The sequence below is a fragment of the Pholis gunnellus genome (genome assembly GCF_910591455.1).
Source record: "Pholis gunnellus genome assembly, chromosome: 5".
In the NCBI taxonomy this organism is placed as follows: Eukaryota; Metazoa; Chordata; class Actinopteri; order Perciformes; family Pholidae; genus Pholis; species Pholis gunnellus.
Genome location: NC_136531.1, coordinates 13809094 through 13833358, shown reverse-complemented (window position 1 = coordinate 13833358; position 24265 = coordinate 13809094). Strand labels below are relative to the sequence as shown.

At 44.7% G+C, this 24265-nt stretch overlaps 1 protein-coding gene across 3 annotated transcripts in view; it reads left to right on the top strand.

The window, feature by feature from the left end:
• The first annotated feature begins 9865 nt into the window (after nucleotides 1–9865).
• LOC306695452 (axin-2-like) overlaps nucleotides 9866–24265 on the top strand; it is a 16791-nt gene continuing 2391 nt past the window's right edge. Inside the window, exons 1-10 of one of the 3 annotated variants that reach the window (XM_079158695.1) lie at nucleotides 9866–10063; nucleotides 11568–12509; nucleotides 15040–15180; nucleotides 17876–17978; nucleotides 19818–19958; nucleotides 20554–20975; nucleotides 21117–21266; nucleotides 21349–21582; nucleotides 21757–21861; nucleotides 22468–22593. In XM_079158695.1, the coding sequence (XP_079014821.1) occupies nucleotides 11680–12509; nucleotides 15040–15180; nucleotides 17876–17978; nucleotides 19818–19958; nucleotides 20554–20975; nucleotides 21117–21266; nucleotides 21349–21582; nucleotides 21757–21861; nucleotides 22468–22593 (2252 nt within the window). In that variant the 5' untranslated portion in view covers nucleotides 9866–10063; nucleotides 11568–11679. Of the gene's footprint in view, nucleotides 10064–10314; nucleotides 10413–10545; nucleotides 10636–11567; nucleotides 12510–15039; nucleotides 15181–17875; nucleotides 17979–19817; nucleotides 19959–20553; nucleotides 20976–21116; nucleotides 21267–21348; nucleotides 21583–21756; nucleotides 21862–22467; nucleotides 22594–24265 lie in introns of those variants that run through there. The other 2 variants (XM_079158697.1, XM_079158696.1) reach the window with 2 other exon arrangements.

The window sequence follows — 24265 nt, the reverse complement described above, 5'->3', positions numbered from 1 at the left end:
TTACTTCGCCATTTCCAAACAGTGCATTCGTGTTTCTATTGGAGCACATCCACTTGCTCAAAGTTGAACAATGACGAGTTCTGACCTGTGAATCCGAGGAAGCCAACTAGAGATCCTTTAGAAAAGAAAATGCATGGCTGTTTGTCGTTCGGGCTTAAATTTAAGAGGGAAAACAGGAAACAAAAATGTGTAGGACATAAATGTAATGTTACCACACATTAAGCCTGAAGCTTGGTGTTTCTGTCGCAAAACGCAGTCGTTTTTTAACAATGCATACGCGTTTTTATTGAAGTTGGGGTAGCTTATTGAAGTTATATTCTAGAGAATGAGGAAGCCATTGACCACGACTATCAGCTTCTCTTCCATTTATATTGAAGTACTTTTCAGTATATGAGTGGAGAAGACAACAGCAATCTTGTTCTGTTCCTTTGAGCATGATTGGTTGCCTCCAGGATGTTGTTCCTGCATTTCAAGTTGGATCCTTGATTCTTTGAGTAGTGCGTCCCGCTAGCATGTTTTCTTTGCTTCTTTTTTCTCTGTGCTCTTCTCACTGATTTGTAATGGGTGGGGCTCGGTTGGAGAAATGTCATGTCACGTACTTTTGAGCACCAATTAGGATTTAGCAACATTTTAATCAGAACCTGATGAGAGTTTGTTGTTTGATCGCTGCCAGGAAGATCTGATCAAACCACACCTCCAGTTTTGATGAGGACTTTAGCGTCAGTGACAGTGAGTCACTATACGTTCATTACAAGCATAATGCCTTTTCAAAATAAACTCCTGTCTTCACAGGAAGTTAGGTTTAGGAATAGAGCGTGCTTGACTTTAACTTCACTGACTAACGTGACTAGCCAGTGACAAACGAGTCACATGACTAGCGACTCACTTTACTAAAGACCGACGTGACACAATTTGAACTTTACTTTTGGTTTTGCACAGGAGACGTTGAGCGGTCTCCTGGACTTTTGTCCGGTGTTCCTTTCGACTATCTCGCACTTAATACTGCGTAAATTGCTCTGCCCGTAATGGCGCAGGTGGTTGCATCGTATATATACACACTGAATGAGCGACAGTGTCAGACGCAGAGGACCACTTACCAAGCTGCGTTATTTGGCGTGTTAGGAGTGAGAACGGTTGAGAACGGTTGCACAGGCTGAGCAATAACAGAACATACAGGCTTCACAAATGTAGCGTTGTGCAGACAACAATAGATTGCACAGGTGTTTCTGTTATTGCTCCACACTTGTATCTTTGTGTCGTTGTCTGCGTTTCTCCTCCCTTTCTCTGCTTTTTCGTTCTTTCAAAACCTCAACTTTCACTTGTTTCTGGCATGACAAGTAAATTGTGATCCTAGATGAAAGTGTTGTTGATGTAAATTGTCAAGAAATAATAAATGAATAAAAGAAGTAGATATATTTCTGTATTTCACTTCCATCTTTTTTGTCTTTCATTGTCTTCCTCTCTCTTCTTTGACCCTCATGCCATCCCTCTCTTTCTGTCTCTCCTCCTTCTCTACACGCTCTCTCCGTCATTTGTTTTGCCCCCCCCCGCAGCAACGACTCAAGAATGACCTGATTAGATTTTGGTGCTCAGAGGTCACTGTGACCTCGCATCTGTCCCATCCTCGCCAGCGCCATATCTCGAGCGAATTTCTTCAGATTTGGCACAAACGTCAACTTGCACTCAAGGATGAGCTGATCAGATTTTGGTGGTCAAAGGTGAAAGGTCAAGGTTACTGTGACCTCACAAAACACGTTTTTAGCTGTAACTCGAGAATTCATATTATGACAGTTTTCACACAAATGTCTAAAGGGATAAAATGATGAAATGATGACATTTTGGACAGACATACAATACAACTGTGAGGCGGTCATTTTAGTTTTCTCTGTGGGAATGTTTTCCCTGTGGGTTGTCGGAGCAGTCAGTGAGGGGCAGAGCAGCAGTGCTTTGTTGACGTTCCTCTTTGCCTATCTGCTGTGCTGTGTGTTTTGAAACTCACCCTCCCTCTGCACACCTGCTGAGTAGCTGCATGACACTGGGAAACATCCCACAATGGGGTCAAAACACTTTTATCTTAGTTTTAGTTATGGATTTAGAAACTCTCTCAGGAATAAACGAACAATATGCAGCTGGCCAGAGCTGAGGTCCTGGAGGATTGCTCTCTTTTGCTATATCCGGGACTTCCTTTCTTCACAGCATGTGGGTTTAACTCTTCATGTTGTAACAATATCATAGCCTGGCAGAAGAAAGTCAAGAACACACACACACACATTTATATTTAAAACGTAATAAAAGCAAACAGCAAACAGTAGGTTATATGTAACATGCGTGGGCATACACTTGGGTGCTAGCACGCACATAATACAGTAATATATTATGCAGGTTTTTTTAACCTCATGATCACTATCTTTGCATATACAGTTTGTACAGACGCACAAAGTTTGTCAAAAGTGTGGCAACTGAAAGCTTCTTACGAAGACCTTCAACGGTTTTTGTTTTTTCTCACTCAAAATGTTGCACAAAATGAAAATCCCAATTTTCTTTTCTTCATAATTGCAGTTTCTAATTCTAATTTAGTAGGAGATACTTTCCGGGACTGACAGAGTGTGAGGCACAGCCTTAAAAAGTGCATGACTCACACCAGAACCATGAGAGTCTGCACAAGTGCTTGTTAACTTTCTTGCGAAATCCAATATTGTTGTTGTGTTCCTTCCCTTTGGTTTGCTGTTAGGTCTGTTGAGTTATATTTACTGTGCAGACTATACACTGTAAACGCTGCAAAAAAGCACCATCCCTTAGACATGCACATGCCACTTTCATGCGTATTATCCTACACACAAACACACAGCAAACGCATCAGGAAAAAATGAAAAAGGGTGCATTTGTATGAACAAGTATGTTTTATGTAAACGAACCATATTTTAAACAATCAATAGGAGAGCCGTTCTTGAATCTAATCAATTAGAAGCTGGCGGAGCGTAGCGAGCCACACACATAATGTAACACTTAGGATAAATAAACACAACCCACCATCACCACACATGATGGCAGGTAATCATCTCACATGCCAAAACATCCAGTTGACAGCTATAATTGTATGGATTTTCATGACAAGCATGTTTGTTCCCTCTCGTTTCATTGAGGCCATTTGCATCATGCGTGATAATCAGACATGTTTCTACATTTCTGAGCTCTGATACACTAAATATCTTTTACAGATATTCTATTTTTTGTTTTCATTCCAAAGTACTTTGCTGAACACTCACAAACAAAAAGACTTTTTCGTACAGCAATACAATAAGATATTGTTTTCAATTGGAAAGATAAGTGAACGTTGCCTTGCCCAAGGGCTAAACAGAAGCTCTTTGGGGATAAAAGAGTATTACTCATGTTTCCTGCTTTATCAGCCATGGCGTCGCTGTGAAAGCAGAAAAAACACGTCTTGTAACTTTGGAAAAGTTCCAGTTTGAAGTTTTGATTGTTTCAGCAAGTATTTCTAGGAATTTTACACACATGCACGATTTAAGTCCACCGTGTTCAATGCATAGACGGCGTAAAATATGGACGTAGTCTGCGTGACGTCACCCATATGTTTCTGGAGAGCAGTTGTTAAGCTCAAAGTGCGTGGGTCCGGTCGTTGCCATCTTGGCAGTGACGACACAGCCTAACTCTGACAATGATCACTCAAAGCAGCCACGCCCTTAATGATGCCTAACTTTAAGCCTTAGTATCATTTAAACTGGTATGTTGTATAAAAAAATTCACCCCCATACAGTTGTCATGGGAATGTTAGCTATAGAGAACAAAAAATGTTGTACCAGGCTGTAAACATGTTTATTTCTGCTGTAAAGTTGAGCATTTTATCATGGAGGGTCTTTGGGAATTGACCCACTTTTGGAGCCAGCCTCAAGTGGCCATTTGAGGAACTGCAGTTTCTGGCACTTGGTTGCTGCTTGGTTTGGTGCCAAAGCAGGAAGCAGTGTGCCTTTTGTGTAGAAAGGTGGAAAGTAAGTTTGTGTAGGTTGGTTTTGTGAATGGAGTGTAGCAAGTCCAGTTTCCATGTGTCAGGCCAGAGTTTGTGTTCTGTCACAGAACTGCAACTGGTGTTATTTTTCTATTTAAAATTAACCACAATCTTTTCCTCATCCTAATTTAAGAGTATTGAGTTGCTTTACCTTAACTTTAACTTGTTTTCCATCATGATTTTTTTAACATAGGTTGCTGTCATTGTCATGCATTAGATTTTGCTCCACATAATTCCAGGATTTATAGAATTATCTATTAATCACCGATATTATCTGCCAATAAGTACTACTCCCTTACGTTTCTGTGACTGAGACTTGGGACCACTGTCTGTATTTAAAGAATAGTACAGCAATGTATTTGAGACCCTTCCAGTCTCTCTAATTTGTAAATTGTTACCATTTTAACACTTGCATTTGTAATCCAGAGAGCAGCTATTTTGTAGCTTTGGAATTTACAGCTGACACAATCTGCTAATTGGCATTCAGATACATTTGCTGCTGTAGCTACCTTTTATAATTGCGGTCCACTCACTTCAAGGTTAGGGTCCCCATACATGTGGTGTTTGCATTATTTTGTCCACCCTTTGATATCTATGCTCCCATCAACCTCAAATCCTCTGGTTGTGGGTTTTGTTGTCGTGCCCTGTGAAATGAGTTGTGAAAAACAGTAGGAAGCAGCTGGAGGCGGGATGGGATAGAAAACTGTCACTACAATGACAACAGATCCTGCGCATCGATTCACACAGGTGATGAAATACACGACTGGTTAGTGCCAACCACACACTGAATTGGTTGGTTTTCTTGCCACAGAATCTGACACTGTGTGGACACAGCAATCACCCGCACTTTTCTGTTCGAGCGTGTCTGAAATGGCAGGATGTGGATATATTGATATAACAATAGCTGGCTGTAAAGATTGTAAATCAAACAGTGAACCGCTGTCACGACTGTGTTTTGGTTTTATGGCGTCACTGTTGGCTCTTGCTGCTGTCTTGTCCAGAACTGAAACAGCTAAACAAGGGATCATTTGATCAATAGGGCCATTTCATTTGCCTTATCAGCGCATGGATTTGCTGTCAGGCTGAGCCGTGGCCAGTTAACCGTTGTCAGTTTAAACCAGCGTTCGTCTGAAACAAGTTTTGTTCAGCCTCTAATAGGCCTGACCGTTGCTTCATATCAAGCATTTTTCTACATCACTTGTCTGATACTCATTAGGGATGGCTAACGGAGCTCAAAGTGAACACACATTTCCCTCGCTTTCACAATCAGAAGAAGAATCACTTGGTGTGTCAAGCATGACAAATTGACAGACATGAATAAACACAAAATTGTTTTAGTGGAATTACTGCGGGAACAATTGACGCAGTTATACAAAGCATTCAGTGCAGGACGACAACGTATACCAGATTATGTTTGGTGTGATTGTAATTACACTATAAAAATCATTTGTGATGAAAGGTTTTCTATTTTATGCATTGATGCAATGAGGTAGTGTGCAGAAGGTTGTTTAATAATCTTTTTTCAGCTGTACATATTATCTTTCCCAGAGGAAAGACAGACACACATTCTGTCCGTCTGTACATGCTGGCTCGGCAAACATTTGCTCACATCAGATAGGGTTCTCGGTTACCACAAAGGTTTGCCAAGCCCAAACGGATTAGGCCGAGCATCACAGACAATGTTTCTATACATTATTAAACTTTTAAGCCACCGAAAAACAGGATTGTAAGAAAAAGAGGGAGAGTGGGAAGAGAGAGTAATTATTCATCCTCAGCACCCCCACACCTTCTTCAGCAAATCTCTCACTCAAATTTCAAAAAATGACCACTTATCTTTTTTTAGATCTTGTTGAACACCTCACCTGATTGTTGTTGAGACTTTAGAAATATTTAGACTTTTCCCAAAAGTTGGAATTAAAGTTTATTTTTTCAAATTGGGCTGTTTAAAGGGAATGGTCTTAACAAGCCATAACAAGCGGATGAATGGCTGTCTTCTCAAACTTTAAGGGTGTTATGCACCATGTCCAACTTCAAAGCCCGTCTTAACTCCACACTTTAATTGTATCTTCTTCAAGGCTGTGTGCCTGACCGCCATCTGATTCTGCTGACAACTGCACTCCTCTCTTCTTCATGCTCATCCTTCTATCTATTCACTCCTCCGTCTCCATGTTCACCCCCCCCCCCCCCTACTTTCCTTTAGCTCCTCTAAAGTCTCTCTGCTACAAGTGTCAACTCAGGCACAAGCCCTAAATTACTTTTTTGAATGAGTGTTGACATCTACCCCTCACCCTTTAACTCATGCAAACAGAATGATGATATTTGTCCCTCTTTTCGTCTCTCTCTCTCCCCACTCTATTTATTTCTCTATCGCTCTTTTTTTTCTATTTCTCTCTGAGCCTACAAACAGACATTCACGCTTCTCCCCATATGGGCTTTAATTTGCCATTGTCCCCCAAGATATTCCTCGCTCAGGCTTGAGATAAAGGGATAATCACTTCAAAGGGAAGCTAGGGGGGAGACTGCCCCCTCCCTCCCAGCTGAAAGGACAAGTGGACAATACGCTAATTGAGAGGGGGAACTGATCACAGGGTCTGTTCAAAGGGATGCCTGGCCACGCCCCCTCCTCCCTCCGACGCACTTAATTTTATTAGTGTTTATGGTGATGCTTCAGCCAAAATTATCACTCAAACCCACCACAGCCTTTGAACTACAAAATATTGGGTTATTTGCAATTAGCCACCCTCTCTTCTGTTTTTCTGTGCTATTTTAGTGTAGGATTTGAGAGGAGGAAGGAGCGACAAAGCGGCCTGTACAGAATTTTTTGTTCACATTGTGGGAACATATACCATGGTCTGTGATGGGATGCCAATCCAAGCGTTTTTTTTGTTTTTTTTTACAAAAAAGTGACAAAAAAGGGGAGAGGCCTTCTGTTTGACTGATTCAACTGATGCAAAAATCCAAAAATGTCTACAGTACAATAACTAACAGAAAGAAAGAAGATTTTTCCAACAGACCCAGTCCTACACACTACTATAATTAAACTCCTCTGTCTGTTTCCATGTATCCTGTTGTGACACCTGCACTGAGAGAAGTGAAGTGCTTACTTTCTCTGCGCTTTTAATGCAGGCTCTAATTAAAGGGGTGCTCCGTTTCCAAGCTGTGGTGACACAGCAGATGCCTTTAATTTCTTCCCAACCACGAGCTCTCAATTAGCCTCCGGGTCACCCTGTTTTATTGGGGCTTCTAGCAAGTCAGTGGCGGCACTCTCGTCCTGTATTGTGCTTTTAAAGCGTTTGGATCTTCCTGTGAAATGGTTAGGGCCCCAACAAAGGGGTCAGGGCAGGGTCAACATCAAAAAGGGGCTTCTTGTGGCTACTTTACAGCACCCTCTCTCTTTTGTCACTGCTAAACACAAGAGTGGGCATTCAAGGGTCAACAGGTGTGGTCCCATGGGTTTGGCGTCTCATGACACTTTCCAGATGGATAAAAAAAAAAAAAGACATGCAATTTGTATTTTTGGTTGATTTGGTGATCACAGTTTTGTTTGTAGAAATGCATTAAAAACAAAAACATCCCCAATAGTTGAATAGTCTGATCTTTGCTTGTCATTGGAAGCCGACAGAACAAAGCATGAACAAAGATTCCTGCCTGTCAGCAAAAACTAAACTGTCTGTGGACTCCTTTTTTCTTCTCTTTTGCAGTGATATGTGCGGCCTAATTCAATTTGAGTGAAGATAACGTCTTATCCCGAATGTGAAATATCCTACTTTTAAGATTGTCCTGCACTTCAAAAATTACATTTTATAACCCGTCTATATCTCAATTCTCCTTTCAAAGCTGACTTTAAAGAAGTTAGTGTGCAGATAACAGTATGGCTACATATTTCATTGCATTAATTTGATCCTCGCCGATCAGCGCAGTGCCCCTTGAACGTCACGAGGCGAGCGCTGCTGACCCATTTTGTGATTCTGTGTTCCATCTCGCAGACAGCGGGCACTTCCCCATTGCGAAGTGTTGGAAGCTTTTTGTGCATTTTGGGTGCTGGATTGTTTGGATTTGTGGTAGCGATGTTTGTTTTACACAGCCCTCCAGTATAAACAGTGGCTCTGAATTACCTCTTCATATTCTGTCACATACATGCGCGCACACAAACAGAGACAGAGAAAGACACCCCACTGTCTGCCATCAAACGGCTTTGTGATAACACCTTGCAATGAAAATCTCTTAAAAGATTTACATTTAAAATAAGCTGGACTGAATCACCAGACAAGCTCACAGCATGCAGGAAGTGGTTGGCAGGATGTCAATGTAATCAGCTAGACTCCTGTTCTTTACCAAGGAAACAAGAAAGGCTTGCTATTGTGCATTTTTATAAGAACGCTGGAGTGTGTTAAAATTCCTCAGCAACATGTGTCAGAACTACAATGTACAAGTTGGCTGCTCGATGCCGTGAATTGAAAATAATAAGGGTCCATGGTCAGTCCGTATTTGTATTCCATACTGTGTGGCCGAATGTCCAGATTTGGACAAATGGACAAAGATGCTGACACAACTATAAATCTACACGGGAACTGCTACACTGCATGCTTATTCCTCTATGTATAACTCAACATGAATTAATCACCACTTGAGGACCTCAGATAAGTTGGATTTCATTAGTTTCCTTGTCCTGTACAATCATGAGAGTTTTGTGAATTTGAATCGTCTGACTTATATAATGATATTCTCCTTTAAAGTTGATTTTCAACATCAAAGGGACAATATAGCCTTTGAAGTACCATGGGATTGGATCACTGTCTAACCCACTCTTTAAGATTCTGTCACAATGACATTAGGGAAGTCATGTGAATTAAAAGACTAGAGAACAGCTCTTGCCTTTGCTCTCTGTCCAATTTCAATCAAAATGTCATGCTGTGCCATTTTCCCTGAATGTGGAACTGGCAAGTGTGTTAGGTTGACATCTTTGTGGCTAAAAGCCTGTGACTAATATGTAAGTTTTTTTGACAGTTACACTCTATAAAGGATTATCAAACCAGTGCTAAAACTTTTAAAAAAATGTTTTGAATCATTGTGGACATTGTAAAATTACATTTAAGCACACATTCTTTACTGCCACTCCCCTTACTCTGCTACTTTTGTAATTAAAACGGAATATTACTTGAATTACATGAGGATAATGCGCCCAAACTCCCCATGCTTTGTAACCCAATAAAGAAATAAGAAAGAAATATCTTGCTGTAGAATAGGAGATACATACCAGAATGAACTGTAAAGGTATAGCTGTAGTTTACCCTATCATAAAGGCTTCTCCTCAGCTATGTGAACACACTAAACTCCCTTCTGTCACTGGAGGCCAGAGGCAACAAAAGTATCGCTGTTGTTTGCTTTGTGTTTCTATTGAAACTTTGTGTAGTAACAGACGGACTGTAAGAATAATGCTATTGGCGCGGTAGATCACTTACTTCTGACGCTCCAAAGCCTCGGGGAGTTGGCTCGAGATTGCCTGTCTTTGATAAGGTCCTGGCATACATGTAAATCCTTTCCCTGTCTTGAAAAGTTTATGAAACGTTAATGAACGTCTACACGCACGGGGTTGCAAACGAGGAACAGATGAGCTGACAAATGCTATAATTTGTAGCCGTTTCCCTTTATTTATCTGTATTGTAGGTCGTTTTATTTGTGTGTTATTTCGTTGGTTTGCCGCGAAGACGAGGCGCTGTGTTTTTATGTATCTTCCGGGACCAGGCCAGCGGTTCGTTACTTTGAAGTCCACAGTTAAACCTTCAGCCCAGTTGGTTTAGAAACAGCCCCGAGGATTTATACCGCCTGCTGTATGACTTCTTGAAACACTACCTGGGGAGAAAATGTCGAGGGCGAAACGTTTCTCTCCCTTTATTTGCAGCTGTATTAAAAACTCGTCCAGTGTGATAGGACGGTACAGGGCAGAGGACAACGCAGAAGCGGTTACAGGCACAGCCTGTTGTTGGACTACTTTACTCTCCCGTTTTCAAAAAGGGAGGCTACTCGGGTACATGGATGGTAAGTTGTCGGAAAGCTGTTCCACAGGCCCCCTCTCTTGGCCGCTTTGATGTGCTGCTGCTGAGCTTTGAAGTTGAGAAATGCGGGCTATGTTTCTTGTTTGTGGGCGAGAAATACGGTGAGATAGATAAGAAGCTTATGTGTGTGTGTGTGTGTGTGTGTGTATGAATGTGTAGCTCAGATAAAAAAAACGAATATTTGTCGGGTGGTGCGTCTTCTAGCTGGGGAAAAAAAGTGGGATGTATTCTTCAATCGGAGCCCGGAGCCCCCCCTCCACCTCCTCTTTTACCTCCTCCAGATTTTGACACCCCCGATGATCTACATAGGGACTGAGCCTGCCTACTCTGAGGTCAGTTGTTGAATGGGACAGGGTACATCAAACTACAGAGCTTGTTTTGCAGCGAGATAGGACACATGTGGCACGACGAAGGCTTTAAATAGTCCTTTGTCGCTTTTTTTTGTGCTGGATTACTGCTGCGAGAGTTTGGGACTGTATTAGACTCTACTGTAAACGGAGTAATAGTTCAACTTTTTAACGGGTTTTTTACTCTGGTTGGATATGCTCTGCGATGGTAGGTTTGTTTTACGCACGCTTATTCCGCCTTCATCCACTGGATTTTTTAGAATCGGTCATATTATGCTGTAGAGTTACATTGCCCTATTAGACTGTATGAAATATTGTTGAGGATTTGTGACCGCAAAACCACACAGTTTATGTCGTATTAGCCGCGTGTCCGTTTAAGGTAACAAGTCTCTTTAGATGTGGCGCTGAGGCTCCGATTAAAAAATATCCAGCTCCTATAGGCTACGAGTTTTAACATATCGAGTCTTTCTGCCGCGTTGGTAGTTCAGACACGTTACCGGAACTATGGCTTTAATAATGTCCTGTAATAGCCTATCTTGGGCAGCATTAAGGCGATTGATCGCTTCCATTTTACGCATGAGCGACTGACTTTTCCCGCGGGGCTTTTTAGCCCTCGTGCATTACTATACGTTTAAGGTCATTGTGGTGCAGATCAGATGCATTTCCACTCTTGTCTGTACATTTCTGGGATGGTGAGGACAAGTGTGGGCTCCGAGTGGAAACGATTCTGTGTGTGCGTGTGCGCGTGTGTGTGTGCGTGTGATGCAGACAGGGGTAGGGTACGGTCGTCCGAAACAGATTGGGAATTAATTGGAGTTGAAGCCTGTGACATGGACTCGTTAGGAAAACACGTGTAAGCCACAGTTGTGAGAATGCGGTTTTTGGTGAAGAATGGGACTGTGTGAGATGATTACTCTTGTAAAATGTATTTTTGATGTGACAGATCAATGCACGTTGAGAATGTAGGTTGATCTCTCATTTAGATTATAAATAGATAAATGAAACGAAAAGAGCCTTTCATATTTCCTTTCTCTGTGAACCCGGCGAGTTTTTTTTTTTTGAAAGGGACTGTTTACTTGATGTCTTTCTTTGAAGTTCAGCAGGATCTGGCTTTGATTAGATCAATACTTTGTGTTTCAGAGTGAAGAGGAGCTGAGTAGCTCCCCCGCTGCTTTTAGAGAGTGAGGAGGATTAGGCTGGAGCTCAGTGGAGGCACGACGGCACTCTCACACAGGCAACCGGAGCTGGAGCCATGAGCAGGGCGCTTACGGAGCACATCAGCAGTAGCTTCCGAGAAGATGCTCCTCGTCCTCCGGTACCGGGGGAGGAGGGAGAGGCGTCATGCTACAACCCCAGCAGATCTGCCAAAATGAGAGCCCAGAGCAAGGTTAAAGATACTCCCGCCGCCGCGCCTCCCGGCTCCACACCGCGGAGGAACGAGGATGGACTCGGGGAGCCAGAGGGCAGCGCGTCCCCGGACTCGCCCCTAGTCCGGTGGACAAAGTCTCTGCATTTTCTCCTGGGCGACCAAGACGGCGCTCACCTCTTTAGGACCTTTTTGGAGCGGGAAAATTGCGTGGACACTTTGGACTTTTGGTTCGCCTGCAATGGCTTCAGGCAAATGGACTTAAAGGATACCAAAACGTTGCGGGTCGCCAAAGTTATTTTCAAGCGGTACGTCGAGAACAACGGCATTGTCGCCAAGCAGCTAAAACCCGCCACCAAGACCTTCCTAAGGGATAGTATTAAGAAACAACAAATAGACTCTGCCATGTTTGACCAGGCGCAGACGGAAATCCAGTCCAACATGGAAGAGAATGCATACCAGATGTTTTTGACCTCTGACATATACCTCGAATACGTGCGCACGGGCTGCGAAAACGCGGCGTACATGAACCACGGCAGCCTCGGCAGCCTGAAGCTGATGTGCGGATACCTTCCTCCTCTCATAGAGGAAGAGGAGTGGAGTTGTAATGACCTGAAGGCAAAAACGTTAGGGTCTGTGGTTGGACTGTCTGCGAAAACCCTGAGGGCTACTGCTACCATCCGGACAGCAGCTGAAGTGCTGGAGAATAGTTGCAGGTAAGAGCATGCATGCCTGTGTTGTTACATTTTAGTGAGTGTGTGTGTGTGTGTGTGTGCTTTTTAGTAGCCTCTTGCTTACTCTCCTCGTGAGTCCTTCATTAGTTAAACTACAGTGGATATGTGGCAGTTTTCACAAATGCGTAAGCGAGAGATAAAGGCACTTGATCAAAGAGTCTCAGAGGAACATGCCTGTGTATTTGTGCCCTCCTGCCTCGCAGTTAGTCAAGGGGTTGGAGGGGTGGAGGAGCGGGGTGGGTAAAAAACATCAATGGATCTGAGCCTTCCTTTTAAGTAAATGGTGTCTTGCAGGCAGCCCTCTGCTGGCTTGCCCAAGTTTCCTGTGCTTTGAAACCCTTCCTCCGGTTCAGGCACAAACTCAGACACCAAGCCTCATGTCTGTTAAAGCTACATGAAACAGTGTGATGCTATTGTAAAGTCACGCTGTTTTTAGTTTTTCGTTCTACTCCAAAGCCATATAGTTGTTGTATACTATCACACAATCTCTTTGGCCCAAAGGAATGCCAATACAGAGTTAAGAGAATTGAAGCAGTCCGTCTTTTGCCAAGCGGCGATATTGTTCTGTTGGTCAGAGATCTGTTTCCTGAGAGCTCGTCTCACACATTGTCCAACAGCTGAAATCTTGTCAAGCCAGGAACATTTTCAAAAACTGGATTTTATGCATGAGCTTGCATCAAAGGGCACTTAAAAAGTTACTACTTTGTCCGCACATCTGGACGCAGTTGTTTCTTATAGGAGTTTGAACAATGTCTTGTTGCTTTGTTTTGGTAGAAAATGGCAATTCATAGATAATCCATACTTTCCTGCTGAAGTTCACGAAACATTTAGTGGGACTGGAAATCATGATTTTAATAACAGAGTAAAAAAAAAACGAATTGACTAAGTCTAATAACTCAACCTAAACACTCCCTTGATGATTTCTTCCTTCATGTGAGCAGATGTCAGATAACATCATAGCACAGTTTCTCATTTTCTTGAAAGGGCCCATGTTGAGTTAGGAACCAATAAGCACAGGGTTTGTTGACATGTGGGCATCTCCTGGTTTCCTGGTGTGATCCCCCGCATTCTTGTTTTTTACTGAAAGAAAATTGGGAGGGAGAGAGCCCCCTCTTTCTCCTTTCCGTCACCCGCGCTCTCCCCCTTTCCCCCTGCCCCTCACCATCTCTTTAGGTCAACCAATTTCCATCTCAAACATGTGGAACTAATTTTGCCACTGCACAGATTCCTTTTTTCCTCTCTTTTTCTGAGAAAACCTCCAAAGCCCAACTCCAAAGTGATAGAAAAACACAACAACAAAACATCCTCAGCTCAGTTCCGCAGCTTCAACCACCAATCCCCACTTTGCCATAGATTGTGTGTGCGTGTGTCTCAGTGTTTTTTCTTCCTCTTTCTTTTCTATCCAGCACTTTTATCTCTGCTTTTTGAAAAAAAAAAAAAAAAGAATCTGTCTGACAGAGACTAAGCATGCTTTGGAGAGAGACAGGGAGAGACAAGAGGAGGGGAAGGGGGAAAGACAGGAAGGGGGGGATCATGAAAGAAAGAAAAGAGATGGAGAAAGAGAGCAGGGGGGGGGGGGGACAGAGAGCCCAGCTGTGCTAAATACCTGACTCTTTGCGCGGACCTTCCAAAGGTCAGGTTTGTGCTCGGGGCCTACGGCTTTAGTCATGCTGGGGTTCTCCTCTCAGCACTCCCGGCAGAAGGCATTCTCATAAAGAAAGGGGCCCTCCTTCCCCCTTTCCCTCTCTCCCTCCCTCTCTAAAGCTCAAGTTCCCCCTTCCTCTTCTTCCCTCCCTCTTCCTTGTCCACCCCCTTCACTACTGAAACAGGAATGCAACACAGCAGGAGAGAGTAGAAAGACAGAGAGAGGGAGAGACTTTAGAAAGGAAAGCAGGGTAAAGGAGGGGCCCCAGACTGGATGATAGAGAGAGAGAGAGAGAGAGAGAGAGAGAGAGAGAGAGGGAGGGAGAGATAGAAGTGGGAGAGTGTGGACGAGACAACACTCCAAGGAAAGAGAGAGTGGAGTTTCAGAATGGGAAAAGTGCAGGAGCATGGATGGGCCTGGCCCAAACAAAAGGGTGGGGAGATAGCACAAGAGAGAAGGGGAAATGCTGTTGTTCATTCATACACAGGCAGGCTGCTCACTTCAGCCACTCAAACCCCCCCCCCCCCCCCCCCCCCCCAACACACAACCCCTGTATGTGAGGGAGGAGGGAAATGTAAGAGAACCCATACCTCCATCTCTAATATTGTTGTCACATTCCTCTTACCTCTAAAGTCTCACGAAAGTGACTTTAATTGCAGAAATCTAAAGAATATCACAACAAAACAGCTCCAAGCTGTCACATTGGCCTTTAAAAAAGTGATAAAATGAATAACAGAAACAGGAAACACAAAGCAAGTAAACTTTATACAGCTGTCAAATCTCTCCACTGTCTTCATTTCACACAGCAGCCGAAAGGGACATCACATTAAAACACGGCAAATTTATTCCTGGGTCTTTTTTTTGCAGGTCCCACCGTCGAGGAGACCCCGCCAGCCCCTACTTTGTCAACTCCGGCTACATTTTTGCCCCTGCCACCAGTGCCAACGACAGCGAGATCTCCAGTGATGCTACGACGGACGATTCCATGTCCATGACGGACAGTAGTGTGTAAGTGTTTTTGTTGTTGTTATTGAAATCCAAAAGTTGATTGCTCAGTTTCATTTCAACCCAGATTACGTAGCAACTTTAAATGGCGTATTTCCCTTCAGTTGACCCCGGCCAAAGCTCTGAATTTTATTGTTTCAATAGCATCCGAACGTGCCTGGACCAAGGTTCAGTCAACACCTTTCCAGGAAAAATAGTTGGCCTTGTAGTCCAACAGAGTCAGCATTTCCTCAGGCCAAGGGGCTGCACTGTTGCGAAATAATGGTCCGTAATGTATTTTAATTATCCTCTATGATTGACTCCAGGTAATTCTATTAATGTGTAGTTGTTACTGTGGCCTCCAGGGAGACAACTCTGGGGAAGTCATTATGTCTGAGGACCTTTTGAAGTTTATTCTGATGCGTTGCAGGCTGGAGAGAAGGGTGAAAAAAGAGAGAGAACGTCTTGATGTGGGTGGGGGCGTTGCCTCATTTTCCTCAAAGTTGAAATGTATCTATCCCACCCACCCTTCTGCCACAACAGACTTGTTTTTTTTTCATATTATCTAATCGCTTTTTCCCTTTGAAGAGCTGGAGGAGAGGGGGAGGGAAATGGCCATTCGGGCCTCAAGACAAACTCATTGAAAAATGTTGGCACCAAATGAAAGGAGGCTTACTCACATGGTGGGTCGGTTTCCTGCCACTGGCCTCTGCGGCGTGCTGAGATCATGTGTCTGTGAGGCTTTCACAGGGGTTACTCATTTCTAGACCTTGGGACAAGGCATGAGGAACTCCCCCTGGCCAGACGAGGGCACCCCCAAAAAAATATCACCTCACTCACCCAACCCTCCACAGCCTCTCTCCTCCACCCGCCGGAGCCAATAGCAGGAGTGGTTGGGCTCGAAGTGCAAGGGAGTGAGAAAATAAAGTGCACGGAGTATAAAGGGCTTAACTGAATCGCTTTCAGCCTATTGTTAGGTGAGGGGAGCTTAGGGGGATAAGAGGGTGGCTGGCTGCTTTGAAAATGACTTGCACAACTGAATAGGAGATCCCCATAAAGTAAGGGCCCATGAAACCATGAAAGAGCCCACGGCTGTTTTCTCTTTCCCAACCTGGACAAAGCACCCAGCCGTCACATGGTTCGCCAGGGTGGAGACCGTTTGGATTGATAAAAACATAGTCAGTGATTGGGAAGTTGCGAGCTTTGTGCCGTTTTGCCCGCTAGGTTTGGGGTTCTTGTTAGCGCTCAAGTTCCTCTGGGCTGTTGAGTTTCACTTTTGAAGAGTTTCCTGTGTTTCTTCCTGCACCTTGAGGGATGATGGCTTGTAATCTCGAGGGGACGGTTTGTGAAGCGTTGATTTTGGTAGTAGGCTCCACCTACAAGAAGGTTTGCTGCAACACGGGTGATATCAGCCGCCTGGCTCCAGTATCTGATTCTCCCTGACGATGTGACTTGCAGAACCTGTTTAGGGGAATACAGAAGAAAACTAGATTCACTGCTGAACACCGTGATGTGTCAAAGTCATATTCTTTTAATAGTTCCCACCAAGGTCTTTGACACAGCGATCTCTCCTGCCCTTGTCCCCAGCTCCCGTTTCTCCGCACCCCTATCTGATTTTAGTAAAAAATGCAGCTTCTTCCTCCCTCATTCGACAGAACAATTTGATTAGTGTGTCCTTTTAACAGTGGTTAAAAGGCACACTGCGAATTTGAATCTCATTTCCCAGATAAAGAACAAGAAGAGGAGGATTTGGGAAGGGGGGGTGGAAGAAGGGGCGGGGGGGGGGGGGGGATTTTTTTTTTCTCTTTTTGCTTATATCTTATTTATGGATTTACTTGGACGCTGGGGAATGCTGCTGCACCAACTTCAAACATTACCTTATCTTACAAACCAGCCTTTTGATGTTGCTGAGATCAGAGGCTCACAGCACAGTGCTTGCCAAACGAAGATGGCAGTGGGTGCATATGTGCATGAGTGTGAGATTTCAAAGAGGCAGCAGAAAAAGTAACGTTTGGGCTAGGTCAGACACTTCTGAGCAGCCAAAACGGCCAAGATAATTGGCCCAGCTTAAGTGGCAGCTGACTGAGGAAAAAAAAGCTAGCAGACACAGAATGAAAAATGGAGAATAAATGCTAAATTGTCCGGAGACTGTTTGAATTCCGAGCTAAATCTCTAGTTTTATATTAATTTATCAGAGCTACAAAGCCAGCAGAACTTAAGCGGCATTCGCTAGCCTGTTGTGGTTTCCTATCCTAATCGGCAACTGAGTTCAGCGCTAATTTGTCTGCTTTTTAAACAACCGCTGTCAGAGTTGACAAGCGCCGATGTAATCTTATCGGTGAGGCTCTTCTTTTGAAGCCCACAGTGGGATGTTTAGCATATCTCTACCATTGTTCTGCCGTGTTTTGTTATGTGTGTTTTTGTTGCCTTGGCTTCAAGGGCTCTGTGGCCTTTTGATTTAGATGTAATGTGCCTGGTGGGTGGTTACTGAGTGGTGTTGTGTCGGTCACTTCAATGATGAACTGTCTCCTAAGGGCTCTTTCTCCACAAAGATTGGCTAATGGTGCTAATGCACCAACAGTTGGTGTGGAGGTATTGTGACCTGCATGATGAGATGCAGTAAATGATGAAAAAACAACAACAACTACAAGATCAATTGTAAATAAGAGTCATTTGAGTGTATTTTTTTTAACATGTAATATCTTTTGTGTTTTAACAGAGATGGAATCCCTCCATATAAGCTGGGCACTAAGAAGCAACTCCAGCGAGAGATCCATCGCAGTGTCAAGATCAATGGCCAAATAACGCTACCCCACTTTCCTGTAAGTTCTACTTCCTTAAGTTCTACTTCCTGTCTCAGTGTTTCCTTTTTTTTGTAATCTGCTACGCTCAAACTTTTACACGCTAACAGACAACTGGGTCCTGATTCCCTCGAGGAGTTGTGCTTTACTTTATTTTTTTTTCAGAGCTCGTGTTGTGACAGAATACTATATTTCATTCCCCGGCTCATTTTCATATAAAAGCTACGGTAAATGAAAGGCAGGATTTGCATACCACTTCACTTCTTCTGCTGCTGTTTCAACCCCCCCCCCCCCTCCTCTTCCCAGAAGCTTCTGTAGGGCTGTAAATATAAACTTGTGTTGTCATCTTTGTGTTCCGTCTCAGCTACTGTAGTATGTCACAGAGCGTCATAGCGTCTTATGTTTTATGATAGCTGTGGTTATAGCATAGGCAATAACTGATACGGTGTTAATGGTAACATTAAGATTACTCTTTGAAACTACAGTTTACATCCCAGCAGATGAATACGAGCCCAATCACTATTCAATTCCACTTTCGTCTACTCCCACCCTGATATCTGGTCCCATTAGTATTTAGGTCATACGGCGTATGTGCTTTGAATTCTTGATTTTGTTGACCTGCTGAAGGTTTAAGGAACTGGGTTATCCCAGATTGACACAGGTTAGGGGGTGGGTCTGTTTGAGGCAAGAAAAGAAAAGTAAAATTCTTTTGTCTTCATATCCAAACACAGGTATGTGTATATGGAGGAGTTGTGTGTTGTGTGCATGCAATTGTCAGTCTGTTCCGCCTTCTCTCTGTCTTTTCTCTCTCTCAATCTTTCTCTCTCTCTCTCTTTTCCTTTCCCACTTGCACTCCTTTAATGTCTCCCTCCTGATTTGGAGATGGCTCTGTCTCCCATGATGCACCAGCCCCAGGCAGCGGGGGCCCCGTGCAGGGCTGGCGCTCCTTTGCCAGCAGCTCTGCTTGCCTTTCTTCTTCTTCCCTTCATCGTGTCTACAAAGAGATGAGAGCAACAACAAAAAAAGAGTCAAAATCAAGAAAGCCAGTGTGCCAAATAACAAAAAAGTAAGAAAGGGAGAGAGAGAAGCCGGTGCATATAGTTAAAGAAAACGGAGGATAATGTGACTAGAGTACCTCTGAGCTGCCCTGCATGCAGCCGGGAAATAAATTACTACTTCCCCTCAGATCTTCCCAGTATTTGACTCCTCTATCCTCTCCCTCCCTCTTTTCCCTCCTTCTGTCTCTCTCTCTCTCTCTCTCTCTCTCTGCCACCATTGCCACTTTACTAACGCACATCTCAATCCTCTCCCTCTTTTTTCATGCTGTTAATTTTGTCCCCCTCTCCCCTTTTTTTTTTATTCCCCTCTCCTCACTCTCTTCTCTGTCGATATCTGGCTTTTATTCGGAGATTTAAAGCCGCGTGTCCCTCCCACCCCTAGTGTGCGTTTGATGTTTGACAAGGGCCCTTTGAAGTTTGCTGACTTCAGAGGCTGCCTAGCTGATGGCTTGGTCGGGCTACAGAGGGTGCAGGCAGGGGGCCTCCCCTCCAAGCGAGACCAACTGCTACCCCGCCATCGCTACCCCCTTCTCTCCTCCTCACCCACCAGCCTGGCACTGCCAAGGGCACTGGGTATGAGAAGATCTGGGGAGGGATGGGCGGCGGAGAAGGTTCAGGTTAGCTCGAGGGCAAGGGCATCTGGATTAGGCCCTTTTTGGAATAGTAGCAGGCTTTTTTTGGAACGAGACAGGATGGTGGATTAATGCAACATATTGCGTCCCGTCAAAAGCACTACGCGGTTACACTCTCGCGCACACAGACACTAAATTGTCCTTCCCCCCCTGTGTTGTTTATCCTGCAGAGGACACATCGGCTGCCTAAGGAGATGACCCCCGTTGAGCCCTCAGCCTTTGCTGCCCAGCTCATATCGCGGCTGGAGAAGCTGAAGCGAGAGCAGGACACCATGAGCTCGTTGGAGGAGAGGCTGCAGCAGATCCAGGAGGTACGGATGCACACAAACCTGTTCTCAACAGCCTGACACTTCCACCAATATTAAGCTGGGCTACCACTTGGAAATTCTAACTTGTATCCGAGTTCCATATTGCACTACAAACGCCTTTATGCCAGCTTTAGTATGTCGAAGAACAGGGGAAAGACCAAGGGATTTGAAAGTCTGTCTTGGTTTTAGCTACTTCTTCCCTTTTCCTCTCTGTCCTCCACTCCTTCATCTGGAGGAACTTTCAAACTTATGTTTCGAGACACACTTGAAGCTCCTTCAAATAGTTAGCACTTAGATACTCTCCAGTGGCACGTTTGCTGAGTATGTGTAGTGCCAGTCTCTTTGTGCAGCACAGGCACACTCTGCATTATAGATGAAGCGCACCCAAAGCCTGTTAGCGAAGATAACAGTGCGGCAAAAAGGAAACTCAAATCAAGTTATCCAGGCGTTTGCTCTCACTGACTTCACAGGACGATAGATATAAGTTGGTGTAAGTTGAGACATGAATTCCTCGGCTTGCTGCCTTTTCCACATGTGACTGTGTATGAAGGTTTTCTCAATCGCCTTAACTTTCTTACTCTTTTCTTTGCCTGTCTAGGAGGAGGAAAGGGAGGAGAGCGTTGACCTCACCAGCAGCACGTCCCTCCATCACCCTCTTTTCCCGTCTGGCAGCCAATGCGAGGAAGACCCCCAGGCGATCCTGGACGAGCACCTTTCCCGTGTGCTGAAGACACCTGGCTGCCAGTCACCAGGTGTGGTTCGGCACTCACCGCGCTCCCGCTCCCCAGATCGGACGGACGCTTTGGTGTCCTCTGGCCACGGGCCCTTCTTTGGTGCTTATCCTGGGGCCCCCAAGGCTCTGATGACAGGCAAGCAGTCCACTAAGCACATCCACCACCACTACATTCACCACCACCACGCTGGCGTCAAGACCAAGGAGCAGATTGAGGCCGAGGCGGCTCAGCGCGTGCAGTGCCTCTGCCCTCCAGGGGGCGCCAATTATTCCGACTTCATCCCTGCGTGAGTGTAACTTCTAAACTCCGCTGAGACTAGCTGTCTGTCAAATTTGTGCAGTAGCCCTTAGTACCTTAGATTTTTTTGAATTTTCCCACATGGAAAAGCTGTTCCATGGTCCTAACTTGCCTCTCCTTCTTCCTCCAGTCGCTGCAGCACTTTGTCCAGACGACCAGTCAAAGACACCGACGAGGGCGTGTCTTCGCCACGTCTTCCCCTAGATGCCACCGACCGCTCTCAGAATGTTTGGCAGTGGATCCTGGAGAGTGAGAGGCAGGGCAAGCACAAGCCACACAGGTGGGTTTCGGTCAGGAGTCGCCACATCCTCATTTGTGTCTCGAGTTTCCAGCTCACGTTGGCCATTTTTTTATCCTAACAGCACTCAAGGCCTAAAGAAGTCCAACCCGCTCGACTCCAAGACTCCGCCCGGTCGGACTCACTCCTCTTGGGGTGGAGGCGGCATTGGCAGTGGGGCTCACCTCCGTGGCCACCACCCAGGCCACCCGTTCATCCAGGACCCGGCCATGCCACCCCTGCCCCCACCCAACACCCTGGCACAGCTTGAGGAGGCCTGCCGCAGACTAGAAGAGGTCTCCAAGCCACCGAAACAAAGGTACACACAGATTTACATATAGAACCAAAACTGCCAACATGTTCCCCATCTTCCACATTTCACTGACCACATTTAGAATACGCTGTTTTGCATAGTCCAGTCCAGTTTAGTGGTTTCCCTTCCTGTTGATGTCATTATTGATTAGTCATTGATGTCTGTTTTTTTTTTTAACAGGCATTCAACAGGAGCCAGCAGCCTTCAGAGAGACAGGAGCCATCCAGCAGCAGCCTTCCCCACTGCAGGCAGCCCGCTAGCCAGCCCCGGACTCCAAGCAGACGAGTACGGGGTTCTTTCTATAGCTCAACCTTTCTTCATTTCTTTCTCAATCGCTTTCTAGCTATTAAGCTTTCCACATTTCATTTCTCATACACTTAGACACTTTTTTTTTTAGGTTTTCCTCTCTCTCTCTCTCTCTCTCTCTCCGAGCTTGTGTTTTCAGCCTCTCCCTCACAGATTTTCTCGCTCTCCCCTTCAAAGAGATGTTGTGAGTCAGCATAGCTATGTCTTTGAACTCCTCTTCTCTCGCTTTTTAATCATTTAAGATTAAACATGCTTTAATACGGAATCCTAACTACCCACCCGTCTCCCAACACACACACACACACACACACACACTTACCACTGGACCCAACAAAGATGTGCTAAGTAGCCCCTTGGTAACTCAAATCATTGGCCCCCTTTGTACATTTGTTGTTGAGTGTTTGATGATAAGCTACAGCCACCTGACTGTGAGGCCTCTTTTAGTTTTAATTGTTTGACCCTTGGGTGAGCCAGCTGTCTGTTGGCATCCTTAATTAATTATTCTCTTTGTCTCCATTCAACAATGTGACTCCTTCTCCTACAAGTGCAGCTGTTTAACACCAGTTTTCATTTTTGCATTTTCAGGTCTAAAGAGCTAATGATCACCTACTTCTTCTGTGGTGAGGAGATTCCTTATCGCAGCGTGATGAAGACCCACTGCCTCAACCTGGGACACTTCAAGGAACAGCTCAGCAAGAAAGGCAACTACCGGTAATTATGAACCACTGACGGCACACAAATGACAGCACCGGCTCATAACTCGGATAGATGTTTCTTCACACCTGTTTGAATGAGGGTGGTGCTGGAGCAGGATTAGTTATCTGTGTATGTATGTGCATTTGTTATTGTACTTGTATATGCTTGTCTGCTGAGTGGCAGTGTGAAATACTGGAGCCTGGTAGTTGAAAAGAAACTGGGCTGATCCGCTATGCTCAGAGCTTACAGAGGGGGGGGGGGGGGGGGGGGGGTTCTGGAGCAAATTTTTTCCCACATCTGGTACTGATTTCCATGGTAAGGCAGCCTTAATAAATATGGCTTTGAAGACTGGGCCATTTTATTTTGTGCACAAAGACCATTGCGAGGCCTTCAAATTCCTCCTCCACACTATTGCATCAGGCATTAAAATCAAATGCCGCAAGCACCGTCTTCTGTTAATGACTGATTGCAGTTAACAAAGCAAACATACCTCCTGTCAATGTCAGAAGATGAGGTGGGAATTGCTAAACAAAGTAAGGACTTATAAAGGAATTAAAAACATCACATGACATTTTAAATCAGGACGTCCAGGCTTTATTGAGTAAGTGTTCCAGTGCAGCGTAGGTTGTATGCCACTGAAAAGACACAAAACCTGCATGCCCATGACATCAGCATTAGGTTACAGCCACATCTGCTTGTTAGGCAAGAGAGAAGGCCTGCAAACAAGTCATTGCACCGCTGCTATCCCATAACTCTTCAGCGAGCGAATGAGAAGGGGGGGAGGTGGAGATGAAGCGTCTGGCTTCAATGGCAGCAGAATGTGTGGAGTTGGTTAATTTGGACATGGCAGCGGTACAGTGGAGAACAGTATGCTGCAGCTCTGCCAGACGATATTAGTGCCAGATGTTGCAAAGAGAGAAAAATCCTGCCACATAAAACATGTTCCAATAGTAAGACTCCTTCTGTCACTCTCTGTCTCACTCTCCGAAAACAAAGTGATGACTTTGAACTATTTGTGAGTGAAAATAAAGCATTCTCTTCTGGGGGAAAAAATGGCGGATAATGCATTCATTTGGTGTTCTACTAATGAAGATGAAAAGGCGAAAGCTAAAGCTTCTCTCTGTTGTCCAAGCTTTGCTGAAATGCCATATCATTAAACAAAGCCATCACCCCTCCGACACATTGCTGCACGCTTCAGTAGAAAGTCTTGCAGCTGTGGTAACGCAGCCTCCTCCTCCGTTTGTGTGCAATTGCAATCAACACGGCAAATAAAACTGTACGTGTATGTTTTTGTACGCCCCTCCGTACATGTGTTGTTTGAATGACTCTAAGCTGAGCGATTGCTCATAAAACAGCTTTATTCTTCTCCCTTTTTTCTTCTTTTTATTTTTTTTTTGTATTCTGAACGCAGGCACACATGGGCAAAATGAGGCATTTTTCCATTACAAAGCTTATCATTAAATCCCCTCCCGCTGATCTTTTGCTGGGTTGAAAGTAGAGAGGAGAAATCATTAGGAGCTCCAGGAGACTTCACAGTCACTGGGACCAAGCTAACCCTGGGAGTTATCTCTGCTTGAGAGAAGAAGAAGAGTGGGCTAGCTAGGTGACCTGTGACCTCCAGGAGACTGTCTGAGCGGTCGCCCCCCCCCCCCCCTCCTCCCAGGGTAAAGCCCCCTCAGGCTCGGCC